Source organism: Chironomus tepperi, unplaced genomic scaffold (genome assembly GCF_022539635.2).
Source record: "Chironomus tepperi strain 1889 unplaced genomic scaffold, CSIRO-AGI_Ctep_v1 contig_456, whole genome shotgun sequence".
NCBI classification, from domain to species: Eukaryota; Metazoa; Arthropoda; class Insecta; order Diptera; family Chironomidae; genus Chironomus; species Chironomus tepperi.
Genome location: NW_027226578.1, coordinates 66,132 through 80,913, shown reverse-complemented (window position 1 = coordinate 80,913; position 14,782 = coordinate 66,132). Strand labels below are relative to the sequence as shown.

The 14,782-nt window shown below is 31.2% G+C and overlaps 2 protein-coding genes and 1 long non-coding RNA gene across 5 annotated transcripts in view; 1 reads left to right on the top strand and 2 right to left on the bottom strand.

Moving 5' to 3' along the window:
* The window catches only part of LOC139099003 (uncharacterized), a 37,308-nt gene extending 30,763 nt beyond the window's left edge, over positions 1-6,545 (top strand). The window contains exon 4 of the long non-coding RNA XR_011545258.1: positions 6,338-6,545. This is a non-coding gene — a long non-coding RNA (uncharacterized lncRNA). The remainder of the gene's footprint in view (positions 1-6,337) is intronic.
* Positions 3,525-10,636, bottom strand: LOC139099000 (uncharacterized). Of its 2 annotated transcripts, none has more exons than XM_070651398.1 (3): positions 10,579-10,636; positions 5,441-5,861; positions 3,525-5,213 (listed from the first exon to the last, which is right to left on the bottom strand). In XM_070651398.1, the coding sequence occupies exons 2-3, from the start codon at positions 5,847-5,849 to the stop codon at positions 4,504-4,506; spliced, it is 1,119 nt and encodes a 372-aa protein (XP_070507499.1). In that variant the 5' UTR covers positions 5,850-5,861; positions 10,579-10,636; the 3' UTR covers positions 3,525-4,503. The 2 variants fall into 2 exon arrangements, with proteins under 2 accessions (XP_070507499.1, XP_070507498.1); XM_070651397.1 differs by lacking the exon at positions 10,579-10,636 and adding an exon at positions 7,844-7,947.
* A 614-nt stretch (positions 10,637-11,250) lies between these two features.
* Positions 11,251-13,362, bottom strand: LOC139098958 (uncharacterized). Of its 2 annotated transcripts, none has more exons than XM_070651344.1 (3): positions 13,276-13,362; positions 12,432-12,757; positions 11,251-12,265 (listed from the first exon to the last, which is right to left on the bottom strand). In XM_070651344.1, exons 2-3 carry the CDS (start codon positions 12,688-12,690, stop codon positions 11,529-11,531), a joined length of 996 nt encoding a protein of 331 aa, XP_070507445.1. In that variant the 5' UTR covers positions 12,691-12,757; positions 13,276-13,362; the 3' UTR covers positions 11,251-11,528. The 2 variants fall into 2 exon arrangements, with proteins under 2 accessions (XP_070507445.1, XP_070507446.1); XM_070651345.1 differs by having other exon boundaries at positions 12,432-12,751; positions 13,276-13,347.
* Between the last annotated feature and the right edge of the window lie 1,420 nt (positions 13,363-14,782).

Here is a 14,782-nt window from a genome sequence, read left to right as displayed (position 1 = left end):
AGGCTTCGCTTAGCTTCATATAGCAGCCATATGGACGACCAACGGAGGCAGTTTACATTTGGTATTGATAGAGGAGGTTACGCGGAGCCTAATTCATTTGCGCCGCTCGGCATTCAGCCTAGAATCACTAATTTGAAATAAGCGTGTTATTTTTCTGAATAATTATTAATTTATTGAGGCTGGTCAATTCCATGACAATTCTGAGAAATGGAAGTAAAAAAAATTTAGATGACTTTAATATCTGTTTATTGTTTTTATGCTTTGTATCTGCTTCGCGTGTATGTTCATGCGAAGAAAACAGAATTTTTGAAAAAGATCATCCGATTTTAAGGCATGAGTCAGTTCGCGTTTGTTTGCTCTCTTTCTCTCTCACCCAATTAAAATACACATTCGTTTTTTTGGTGCGCGTTGTTGAAATAAGACAGCTTAATAAATTGTTTTATTAGTTCTATCCACTAGCGACATGAATGGAGAAGTCTCCGCTATCGGACTTTAAAGGCTCTGCTAAACCTCTTTTATTAACACTAAATGGAAACCGCCTCAATTTGGTGCAATTTTCATGGAAATCACCATTAATCGTAAAATTGAGTAGTAAGTTCTGTAGATAAGAAGCATTACTCAATTTTAAAGCACAAGTACAAACTTTGCGGAACGATTGTAAATTGTTGCTTAATAAAAACCATAAATAATAAACAAATGCCTCGAATTCATTGAAAAAGTAAGTCTGACTCACTGGTTTGAGTAATGCCGAGTAAAGTTTCAATCGATAAATATAAAAGTTTATACTTCTCACGTAGCTGCTTTGTTGATCAACATTTTTAGGCGGTTTTTTTTGTGTATAATATTCGGCTTTACTTATGATATTATGCAAAATTCAACAATGCAATGCCTTCACAGTAGAAAGTTGAGAATTCCCTTGATACACCCGTTCAATCGATCCAATACTGATTTATAGCAGCCATAAAGAAATCAAATATTTATTTTGCTGATTCCAAAGGAAGTTAAAATTTTATTGCTACTTCCAGTGAATCATTTGTTTGATTTGTGCAAATCAGGCCATATATCGATACTTTGTTGAATAATTGCTTCCTAACTGATGCAACATTAACGCCACTAACTTGACTAGCATCAGCAAATGTCTATTGTGTATCCAAACAAGTTTCTCAACACAAAATATATTGGATAGTTTCTAGTTTTTAACTATAAAAGTGGGTTTGTCTCATTCCAGTTTCAATTATACAAATTCCATTATAAATGAAAAGAAGATCGCGAAAAAAAGATTTTTGATGGAAATATGATATGCTAATATATTGTGTTAAATAGGCTATTTATAGTATTTCATGTGGATAGTTGATCGGAAGAAGATATGCTTGCTTTGTGCTTGCTAACATAAGAAGTAGTTAGGTAGCTTTGTGAAGTGATTTGCAAGACGCTTCGTGCTAATTAAATGTGTTAACTTGAGGATCCTCGGTTCCAATCCTTCAATTTTCAAATTTGTGATTTTTCAAAAGTTTAAATGCTTCGACGATATCAAGATGAAATTGGAGCTTTAGGCAACGTTGGATTAAGGAATGAGTCAGGAACATGAAGTATAGCATGACAAATTGGAGCGAGAGTTATCTTTTGAATGGAATATTGTTTGAATTGAGATTGAAGTCAGAACTCTCAAATTCATCCAAACTATGCTTAAGCTTCTCTGCCTGAAAAGCATATATCATAGATTAAAGGCACCTGGCTGGTGTGATTTTGGCATGGAACCAGATCTTTTACAGCCAAATTAATTCGCAAAAATCATTAAAAGCAATAACTATCAAAAATTTTTGACTCGACAATAATGTATAGAAGAAAATGTTGTCTTTCATTTCCATCTACGCTATTTATTGTTGGACAATATGATTTCATAAGATAAAACTAGATAAAACCGAAAATGTGTGATATTTAGAAATCGCATTTATTGTTTTGGGGCCGTTCACTTATTACGTTACGCAAAAAAACGAATTTCTAGACCCCCCCTCCCCCCCTCGTTACAAAATGTCGTTACAAAAAAAATTTTTTGGTTGAGGCTGTTACAAAATCCTAGACCCCCCCTCCCCCCTAAAAAGCGAACGTAATAAGTGAACGGCCCCTTTTTGGTTTCTCAAAATTAAATTAGGTGCGTTTGCTTTGGACGACTTTATGTAAATCGGAATTTCCATTTGAATTTATGGCATAGGATGCGAAAATACGGGATATTAATATTTTTATGCTTTTCTTAGTTCAACATCACCATTCACCAAACCGGTAGAACTAGTCATCAACTAGACATTGACTAACTATTAACGTATTGTTCTATACTCAAGCATATGCCACTCTCCACTTTCTTATGATGACTCCAAGCAACTTTGTGCAGCATAAGTCTCTTTTAGATTACATTTGCGACGCAATTATTGAAATGAATTATGTAATTTTTGCCCTTCTATATGTGGGTATATTTTATCATACACGACTCAATTTTCTCAAATGATCTCAAATCCAAAGTCCAGAAATCGAAAACAATAAATGAACGACCACAAAATGATTTTGCAAAAAAATAGATAAAATAGAATAAAATAGTGAAAATGAAGCTAGTTCGTAGCACTATACAAGGCCAAAAATGTAAAAATTTGTAGAGTACAAGAAAATATTTAAATATGGACATGGAGCTATGAAGTTTATGATGCTATAAACGGAATTCGGTGATAATGGTAAATGACAAATGACAGAAAACATCAAGATGATCAAGATATAATTTTAAATGATATTATAGATAAGATATGTTTAGATTTCTATAAATGTATGCCTTTAAGAACAACTTTTAACAATATATTGTCAAAAATACCTCAAAATTCTTTCTTATATGCATCATTCCGAAGCATCCAAATACATTCGCATCCAAAAAAGCTATTAACGACGACAAAGTTGCCACTTAGCGCCTTCATTTGTGTATATAGCAATAAAATGTAATTTTAAATAGATGTTTATTGCTGCTTTTTTTAAAATCCTCTTTTATTCTGGTTTGGTGTATATTTTGAAGATGATTTATGTCCAACTCCAGAGTCATATCTAATGGGGAACGTGGACTTTTAGAGTACACGAAAAATCGAATCCACCTCTTCTTCTTCTGGAGATTTGCTGCAAATTATTAGAAATTCTGAAAACATCGCAAAAAAACTAGATTTTTTTTTGTGCAGCACCTTGATCAAAGTCATGGGAGTGTGTCAGAATTACAAAATAATTCGTTCTTATTCCAGTTTCTACGTCGCATTTTCGTTGTTGATTCATAAATGAATGTAAATGAATTCAAGATTCACTTCCTCGACTTGATAATATGATTCTGTTGCATCTTTGTCTCTTTTTCGACTAGCAGAACTTCTACTCGCAATGCACAGATAATGTTGATAGGAGTCATTAAGACTATAAGGAACAATTTATGCAATAAATTGAGCTTTCTGAAATTCAAATTTTTTAACGGCTTTGTCCTTTTTGTCATTAATTAAAGCGAATAATATATTATAATATTTTATAGAAAATTTATTAAATTTTAACTTTCTTTGTACAGATTTGGTTTCAGATATGTCATATATGTATGTGTTTGAACAAATTCATTAAATGCATAGTCTTAAAACTAATATATTTTAAAAATGAGTTGATGAGTGAATAAATTTAACAGAAAATAGTTGAGAAAATTTCAAATTATTCGTTCATTTTAATTCTAAATATTTTTAATCATATTTCAGTAACATTAAAATTGTTAACAAAATTTGTAAAAATCTATTTTAAAATTCAATTAAATTTTTACGATAGTTTTACCCTTAGGCCGATTTCTTCGGTGGTGTTACTGCCCTGTACGATATAGAAACACTACTGGTACGATACAGTTGTACTAACGGCTCACCAGTGATGCCAGTATAGCTGGTGTACCTTACCAGTAGTGTACCTATATCGTACTATACCACGGCCTAAGAAATCAGCCCCAGGGTCTTAAAATAATTCAATACAATTTATAAAATCTTAATTTCTTTTAAGGAACGCATTTCACTAAAAAGGATTTAATTATTGTTTTGAAAACTGGTTTTGAAAGCTTCAGACTTAATGATTTTATAGAGTGCAATAAAGTGCTACTTAAGTTATGCTTCGCTATTAAGCTAGATTCGTTTAAATCCGGTTTCATAGTACGGCGTGCATCACACTTTTCTACACCGTAAATACCTAAAGCATGTTATCCTTAATCTTCAAGAGTGTTGCCACTCGAAACAGCTTAAGCAGCACTCATCAAATATTTTTGTAATCAGTACTTCTGTTAAGCACATATTCGCTGTAATCTCTAATCCTTGATTAATATAATCAAGTGACATTTCTGATCATTAATTAGTTCCCAGCAAAGTGTAAATTACTGCTGGGTCTATGCATTATCATGCTGCACAGTACTTCATTTCCCATTTAGCAAAACCGTTCATAAAAAGCTAATAATAAGTTACACATAATTTAACTGCATCCACTCGAATGCTCATCAGCGAATGGATTTGAGTCAATATTAATCTTAACATATTCATTCCTAACAATTAACCAGTATGCATCTGTGTATAAGTATCGATAACTTTTTGGATCTATGTTAAAAAATACCTTAAATTTATTTTCAAATGGCTCAACTTTTTCGACTATCCATCTTGATGTGTCGAGTTGATTGCCGGCAATTGAACGAAGAAAATCTTGTCCATTAATTGGATGATTAAGCAGGCATGAGGCTTTAATATTAAGATTTGCCATCTTATATTCAGGAATTACTTTTAGCTTTATATTTGATTCAATTTTCTTCACATTCCACTTCAAGACCTCCTCAGTAAATAAATCACGGGTGTATTCATCAAGGCACACGACTTTCCATCGTCCAAGCTCAAGTGTCTTATACTGAATTTTTAATCTTTCTTTATTATCCTTTTCCAGATCATCCGAAACACGTTCAATAAAAATCTTCATATCCACCTCATTGTCAGGATATAAAATGTCATTTGGATAATTTGTTGGCATAACAATTAAGGAAAATCCACTTTGTGGCTGTTCTTCTATTTGAGTATAAGCTGGCACTACTGCATCATCAATGATCATTGGATGATCAAAGGCTTTGAATAAGCTAGACACATCAGTGCCTATGTTGTTTGATGGAAATGCTACGCCATTGGTGTCAATAAAAAGTTCTATTTTAAAAATTAAATAATAATTTTTAAGGAATTAGATTTGAGAATTTAAGGCTTGAAAGCTAATTAGACATTATGGAGTATGAGGAAGTGAATCAATATTAGATTTATGTAAGTGGCATTATACGCAATCGTGGCATTTTTAACGGATTTTCAAGAATAGGCGCTTGGGGAGGGGGTCGCGGACCGTCCAATATTAATAAAAATTTCCAAAGAAACCAGCTTACCTTCACAATATTCTCCATTCATTCCAATCAGTGATTCTTCTATTTGCATTATAGTTTCAACTGCTCTTTTGTCTTCCTGATTTTCCAAACTAATCGTAATTTTATCAGGCGTTCCTGATCGTCTGCGTCTTCCACTTTTTGTTATGTTATTCTCAGTTAATTTTTTATCTCTGAATTTTCTTGCGATTCTGGTCTTATTGTAGTTCCTTTCGCATTTTTTGCAAGTTTTGAAATGATCATGATTATTATATTGGCATGTTCCATGACCTCGTTCCAACACTACGTCATCTGTGTGATTACGACAGTAGTTACAACGTTTTGGAGCTCGTTTTCCTTTTGACTTCTTATTGCTGTTTGATTTCGGACGAGTGTGCGATAGTTTTGCCATTTTGGAGATGCGTTTTGGCATTCAAATGTGAATCTGTGAACGAGGAAAAAAAAAGATATTTTTTTTATAGCTTTTTGGATGGATTTTTGTTGTATATTTTGTGTTTTAATGAATAGTTTTAGAGTCTTTTATTGAAGATTAAGAAGACAATATAGATGATTTAATAGAATTATTGTGACATAATGTCTTACGCGGAACTGGTTAATCGATCAAAAATCTGACTCCACCTTGCATAACTCTAACTGGATGCTGGATTCAGCATGTTAGAGTCACTTGGGCCTGGTCTAAGATTTATGATCGATTAGCGGCCCTGTGATATTCTCGTAGATTTGAAGTCGACTTCAAATCGAGGGAACAACTTGACATAATGTCTAGTTAATAGCTAGTCCGTTCGGCTAGTGATCGACTAGTCCAATTTATCATTAGTTAACCGTAGGTCTAGTTGCTGATTTGATTGATTTTTTGAATATTTTGACTGTCTTAATTAATAAATTTGTCAATTTTTTCAGAGCACTGATTATGACTACAGCAGCCTATTATTCTGACACATCGTGTGGGTGGATCAGTAATTTAAGCATCTTTTTCGAAAAACTACACGAACACATCACATTTTCATTTTAATCTATTTACTACCATTTGAGAATGTTTGAATGATTTTATTGTAAGTGTATACACATTAGCAAAATAAAGGAAGCCATCGAAATATAAGAAGAATCTTTATTTATTTTCGCGTGTAAGAAAAAATATTTTTTTTTGCTTTTTTGGAATTTTTATTTATGTTTCGAAAAACTTCAAGAACAAGATTTTCCAGATAAATTAAAATATTTACTTTGGTTATTTTAACAGACCCGGGGCAATTTTAAGCGGTCAGGTTTAGAGAAATTTGCATTATAGTTTGTTGCAAAGCTTGAATTCGAATCAAATTACATTTAATATTTAATTGACTTCTATCGACTTTTTTAATATAAAATCAAGTTTTGATTAAATGAAGTTCTTCCTTATTTTATGCTTAGTATTGCTTTAAATTAAAATATGTAGTTAAAAAATTTGATATTTTTAAATTTTAGTTTGAACTTAAAAATGTTAATTTTAATTTTTTTCAAAATTTTTAATTCTTTTTGAAATTTAAATAAATTAATTTTATTTTTTTTTTGAATTTTAAATTGTTTCAAATTTTCAATTATTTTAAGTTTTGAATTTTTTAATTTTTCAATTTGTTTATTTTTTTTTTAAATCTAAAACCTTCAATTTTAAAATTTAAAACCTAATATTCAAATTTAGATTTTTAAAAATTGTTAAATTTTTATTTTAATTTCTTTTATTTAGAAATATTTTAACAATCTAAAAAACTGTTAAAATAATTTATACATTATCAAGTGAACTTTCCGACATTAGCTTTTATTTTATCAACAATACAAAAAAATTCTCAAACTAATGCGTATCAAATATTGCGTACGTGCCGCTCTCAAAATTCATAAAAATAATTCACATTTGGCACAAAACTGATTATTTTCCAAGAATTTTGGCTATTTTTTGAAATTTAAAAAAACGAAAAACTCTCTCACAGATCGCAACTTATTTCAAAATTCTCAAAAGTAATTCAATAAATTTTCTTCATAATTGAGAAAAAACACTTTGTTTCAGCTAGTCTATTCGCATGTGTTATCACTCAGTGAATATGTATTTAAAAACAAAAAAAAAAAAAAAACATTTAAAATTTCTGAGAATTGAATTTTTTGATTATTCCGTCATTAATAAATTATATTTTTTAACACACTATGTAGTCATACTTAGCACAGATAAAATTTGTATTTTTTTAATAAATTTATTTTAATTTTTTAATTCGTATTCAAGTTTTATTGCACGGGTTTTTGCTTTTTGCCGGCTTATGTTACATGCGTTGTAATATTTATAAATTATCACAATTTCAACTCAATATTTCTATTAATTTTTGGACCTTCATTTAACATCCATCAAACTATTCATCAAGTTTCAGTCATTTTTTTGGTCATCACCTTTAATTTCAGGTCAAATTTTATTGCAATTTTAATTTATTTTTATTGTTTTTTTTTACTACTTTTGTTTATTTTTTGCCAACTTTTCAGCTTGGATGTCGATTTGCGACTGAAATATTGAATGAAACACTTTTTCTTTATATCACATCCACATCTACATAGCTTTTAGCTCTTCTCTCTCATATTCCTTAAGAGAGAACGTTGCAGAATTTTTGGCAGTAAAATCAACGAACATCTTGAATGTAAGAACCCACCGATCAGTATGTTTGTCGTCACAGCATGCAGGAAAATCTACTGTGACGTCACTAAGCTGATCTTTAGTTGCTTTACATTCAGTATTCATGTCAATTTTATTACTATGACGCTTAATACGAAAGCATCTTATAAAATCAAGCGCCGTTGTGGACGTCATAAGATATTGTCGTAAGATATTGGAGGGATATCATTTAAAGTAATGGATCTATACTTTATGACATGTTTAAATGATTTGGGATTAAGTTTTATGAAGTTTTTGAGATTTTTAATTTTTTATGGAATTTTCCACTGTTATTTCTGATAATATTTGTAAAAACTGTACAAAATTTTATAAAAAAAAAACTGTATCCTGAGTGATGAAGGTTATGACTAGTCAACTAGACATATGGACGATTAATTGCGGTTTTCTAAATTCGGGTGATGATTTATTGATGCTTAACTGAATGGCATTTTAATTTTTATATATGACAAATGATCATGCAGACGCACAAAGATCTTATGATAAGAAGCTGTTGATATGTAGAGAGAGTAGTGCGTTTGGAGTTGGAAGTTGGTGAGCCTGTGATAGAGTCAGTTCAGGGGGATTTAGAATTTTTTGTGTGAATGATTAAATTTTTTGGTGGTTTGGGAAGCAAAATGAAGAACTTTTTCCAAAAAGGAATAAAGGGGGGGAGGGGTTGGGCTACCCCCTAAACCCCTTCTATAATACGCATTCAATCGCCATCTCAGCATCTCAAGAAGACCATAAATCACAATTGATCAGTACGGCAATCAAAATAAGTAAGGAACTGAACGACAATAAATAAAATTGATTCACAAATATTGAACAACAACATTATATAACCAGGAGTATACCAATATACTTATCAATATTTAAAGTTTTGTAATAGAAGCTTAGTTTTGTTTATTTTAGGGAGCTATGCGCTACACACTTATCATATGCCCAAAATTTCTTAGAAATCTTATCAAATTTTGCGTCGATTAAATTGCGTGACTTTACAAAGTACATTTTAGCGAGTCTTTATCATTTTATTTTGGGAAATAAACTTTTTCCTCATTATAATCTGTGATAGCTAAAGCCTTCAAAACAATAAAAGATATTAATACTTTTCTCTGTTATCAGCTTTGCTACATTGTTGAATTTTGTTCATGTGAACTTTTAAGTTCATATATTAAAGTTGCACACAATCTTCAAAGATCAAGATTATACAGAATTTCATATCAATAAAGCACTTGATATTTGTGATTAAAAATCGAGTTTTTTAGACTTATCGACAAAGAGGGGACGATGGGCTGTCATGATTAATTTTATTTGAAAATTTGTTATCTAATCTTAGGTATAAGTGGAAAAACAACTTAAAGGATAAGATTATATTCAGAATAGACAAGAAGCATGCTCGTGGGTCAAATCGTAAACAAATTATTTTGCCACATTTTTCGAATGCCATAAGGCACAAGGCAGCTATTTGTTAAGTCAAATTCACTCGTCGTACAGATTAATTGTTATCCATGGCCTTCCTCAAATGATCCCTAAAGCTGGCTCTATCGTTGATTTAGTTTAAATCCGGCACCATGTCAGAGTCACGGTGGTGCTTTTCGGGCTTATCATATAAATAACTTTATTTAAAATAAATTTTCTCATTTAGTAAATTTATATGTATTTGTTCCGCGTGTATATACAGACGCAATATGCTTAATTCAGCAACTCCGACTATAACATTTAAATATAACATTTTCTATAACAATATTTTTGTTATTATAACACTTTATATTGATTTTTATTAAATGTGAGGAAATTCAATGAAAATCCTCAAATAGTCTACTTATAAGAAGACATTGTTCTATACTGTTGATCATTTAATGTCTATGCATAATTTGAAATTCTAATCAGATTCAACCATTCAAATGGTGGACGTGATTTGTGGTACAATTTAATTCAATTTTAAATATATTTAAAAAAAAATAGCTTATCTCAATAACGACAATACGCAGCAAAGTCGTATTTGTTGTAAATAAGTCACTAACTTTAGATGATTATTTAGAGAGCCAATCATAAAATGTGCGTAAAAAAATAAAATAAACTTGGGTTGATCGGATTTTACTAAAGATGTGGAGTTTTGCGTTGGATACAGTCAATGATAGTTCAGCAAATTAAGGATCGCCAAGCCATCGAACCTAAGTCAACAGGCTTAGAAACGGATACAAATTGTAGCTCACAATAGGTGGCCGACACCAAGTCAGAGTCATGCCGATCAGTTGTCGAACTTTTTATCAATTAACAGGTTTTTGCTAATCGAGTTATCTCCTTGGACACACTTTAAGATGAGAATTAACGATAGAGCTTAAAATCGTGTAGATTTCTGTATTTAAAAGCCAATTCAACTCCATACACAAAAACAATCAACAGTTTAATAATTTGTATCTTTCTAAGACGTTTACTATTAAGAATTATGTCCGAAAAAAATTTAAATTTTACTCACATTTGAACTAAATTGAAGCTATATGCAAATTGCAATAATTAAAGGTATTTCAGAAAACTTTATGTCCAATCTCTTTCAAATGAGAATTTAAACTAGCAGAAACTCAGACTTTTTAAGCCTGTGTATTTTTGCAATATTTCTTCTTCTTTTTGTGAATATCTTCCGCGAATTTTTGTTGTTGCTACTTTTTGTTCACTTTATTAAAATAATGTTATATCAAGATTAAAAAAATTGTGAAATATTCTATAGAATTAGATCATTTGTTTAATATTCCTTAAATTTGTCAGATTCGATTGTTCTTCTTAGGGATCATTTTTAGAGTCACAATCATAAACAGCATAACCCGTTCAGTAGTGGGTCTCTATGTTGCCGAATTAAGAGGACGAGAACAGCAATAAGGACATCCATGACATCGACAATTGACCAACTATTATGTCAAGCTTTTCATGAATCATGATTCACTTTAGTGATAACGACCAAATTACATTTGCCTATCAAAAATATATTTTAATTATTTTTGAATTATTTTAACGAATTTTTTAAATTTAAAAAAAGCTGCGATTCGCAAAAAGCTATTAGAAGTGATCTTTAAGCTATCAATGTAATACTAATTTACTGAAAATTCAAAATTGGGGTTAAAATTCAAATCATTTTCCATTATAAGTCATTAGGTTTCCATGTATATAAACCATGAATTTTATTTCCTATAACTTCATTGCCTTTTTACAAAAAGAATATTGAACATTATTACAAAGAATTCTATTTAAAATAGTTTTTCAAATCGTTAAACGATATACGAATAAAATGATAGTATATAAAAAATATTAGTTGATTAATGTCCTTTAGTAATTGTCATCAACTGGACATTAACTTGCTTTTAGCTAGTTATAACCCTTTCTGTCCACTTGACGTAGTATATTAGTAGAAAGATGTTTAAGTATTAAAGAATTTTAATTCACAATAACTTCTTGATAAACTTCTGCAGATTCTTCATATTTACCTTCCATTTCCTCACATTGAAAGAAATGAAGTTGATTCATTCCATAATTAAGCATGCATTTATTTTCCCGAATGATGCTTAAACTCACAGGATCAACAATAAAACTGATGTATAATTGGTTCTCTTGTTGATTAACTTCGTGAATATACCAACGGGATATTTCTAATCCTTTATTCTGTTTGTTCAATCGACTAAGGACTTTAGCAGTGTCGATATCCTTTCCAGTTATGAAGCATCCACAGATGTTATACTCGTTGGATGGAATAATTCTAACTGGAACATTAGTATCATCAACAAGACATGTAAATGCAGCAGCTTTTTCCTGGAACCAATTTTGTGTGAATTCATCAGCAGATGTAACTCTCCAGGATCCATTTTCTAAGACATGACTTATGAATTTCGGTGTCTTCTCATTTTCACGGATGTCATCGATTAAGTTTTCAATTTGATTTTGGAATCTTATGGCATCATCTGCATTCAATGACATTTTTGGGAATAATGGATGTTGAACCATAAGTGTCAATCCAGAGTCCTTGCGTTCCTGACAATCTGGCAATTCTGTTGATTCAACGTCTTCACTTTCCATTTCTTCAATTATTATGTCCTCTTCTGACATTTCAATGATGTCCTCGGAACTATCGAAATTATCAATCTTTTGATGATGGACAATGTCGTTGATGATGTCATCTACAAAGTAAACAATATTTAGAATTTAGTTTCAGAACAGTAACATAAAATCAGCTGTCACATAGCCGTTAGGGTACACTCATGTCTTGCCATCAACAACACTGCATAGTGACATCCTAGCGACTACATAGTTTTGCTAACATAATTTAGTCATAATTATTCTTACCCTTCATCAATAGCTCAACAATGCTTTGAATTTCCTTGTTTTCTTTTTCAGCTAACTTCTTATTGATCTTATTCTTCCTCCATTTACGGACATTCTCAGTTTTCCTGTGATTACGTTCACATGGTACGCAATTTTTGAAATGCTCGGGATTGTTGTACTTCCTGCACGGTCTGTGATGTTTCTCGAGAACAGGAGCTTCTCCTTCCTGTGAGTGATTTTTGCAATAATTGCAAAGTTTGGGAAAACCCGCTTTTGGCATTTTGGTATGCCTTATTTTAGACTTGGTGGCTGATTAAGTAGAATTGAGTTTTTGGGTGTACCTGTTGCTGAAATTGAATTGATTTTAGTATTTTAGAATTTATGAATAATCAAATGTATGTTAATAGAGGAACAGGTGATCCGCATAGCATAAATCGATTAATCGATCAACAATCCTTCCCCAGGCCATCGTGAATCGGATTTGGTACCCGATTTGGCCTTAATCGGATCAATTAACTTGTGCTTTTTGGGATCTATAGTAAAAAGCATAACCAAAGCATACGATGATCATGACTAATCTCAGATTGTGAAATTGAATAATAAATTTCAATATTGTTCCCAAAACTAGATATTTTCTGATGCCAATATCATTTAAAATGAGAAAAATTAAGCTATTGCGTCATTTTATCTATTCGGATATGATTAAATCATTAATTATCAATCGTTTATCAAAAGCAACAACAACATCACATTCCCAAATTTTATATTTCAATTTTTAACCCTTTTTATGTCCATTATTCTTATTAAGGTAACATTTGTACTTTAGATGACATGCTTATAATCCATAAAATAGATAACAACTCACTTTTTATATCAACCTGATTGGGTTATTTGTGCAAATATTAATTAAATTAATATACCAAAATATATCAAATGTATAACAATTTAATCTAGTACGTTATAAACGTTATTCATGTTTATTCAATGTTATACCTTAGTTTGAAAATATTTTGACCGTTATTTTTAGTGGTAAAATAAACCCTAGTAAATAGAAAATGTATAGTTAGTTTAGAGTAAATTAATAGCATTAAGTAACTTAAATAGACCCGGATTGGGCAAATAAATACTGCCGAATCGGACACACTTAAGGGTGTTATTCAAGAATCTTCTCACCCTTGGTATAATAAAAAGCGTACTCAAAGAAATTTTCGGATTCAAGTTTTATATTCGAGCGACACATATGGAGCTGGACTGCGTCATTGAGTTGTTAATGGCACCAAATAGAAGCCGTCTATATTTAGCAACCATATGGATGCCTAAAAGCTCTATAATGGAACCTTCTTCGTCTATGTCGCTCGGGAATAGCTTCCAACTTCATCAACTCAAACTAAGTGTCAAAACCCATAAAATAAACAATTTTAAATTCTCTTCTAAAGCCGCAACAATTTCTATAACTTAATTCTGCTCCTGACTCACAATATAGAAAAAATTGGGATGCGGCAGTGACAAAAGAAAATAATTGCAGCGTCACATGTGCAAAAAATAAATATTCGGTGGTGTATTTTTATCCCCAAAATGAAATAAATGTAACTTCACTGCAGTAACAGCAGTTGCGAAGAGCTTCAATAAATTTTTTCGGGGAAGTTTATATGCGTTGGCTTTAATTTTTAGTTTCTTTAAAGCGGTCAATGTTTGTGCTAGAAATTTATAATATTTCATACAAATCCCAACTTTGCTGTCCAACCAAAACCATGATCTAGTGTATCCACCAGAGAGATGAAACCCCAAACCAGATGATGTCTTTAATGACCTAAATTTTCACAAGCATGGTCAGCAATGTCACATTTAATTTTACATGATACATTGTTTTATGAAAAATATTATTTTAATTACATTTACATGAAAATTTATGGAGTTAATGAGTGTAAGATAATCATTTATTATGGGGATGTAGCAGAAATTTATGAATTTAAAATGACTTTTTTAGGGTTTGAGCTACATGATGGAATATCAGGCAGTTGTAGAATACGTAATAACTTTGATAGAGATAATAGACACTTAATGAAGGATATTGACAAGTGATAGTCTGCGATAAAGCTAGTTTGAGGCGCAATGTAACTGAAACCATGCATCTCAATTAGTCTACAATGTCAGCAGAGTCAAATCATTCCTGTAGACATCGTTTTACATAGTATAGACCAGTGTTGTCCAAACTGTGTGCCGCGGCACTCTATTGTGCCGTCAAAATTAGTTGAAAATGCCATGAACTGCATGCCGTGTGTGATTTCGGTCGAGTCTTATCACCAATGTGTACCTTGACACAAAAAAGGTTGACCAGCACTGCTTTAGACCAACAGCAAATGTAAAACTCA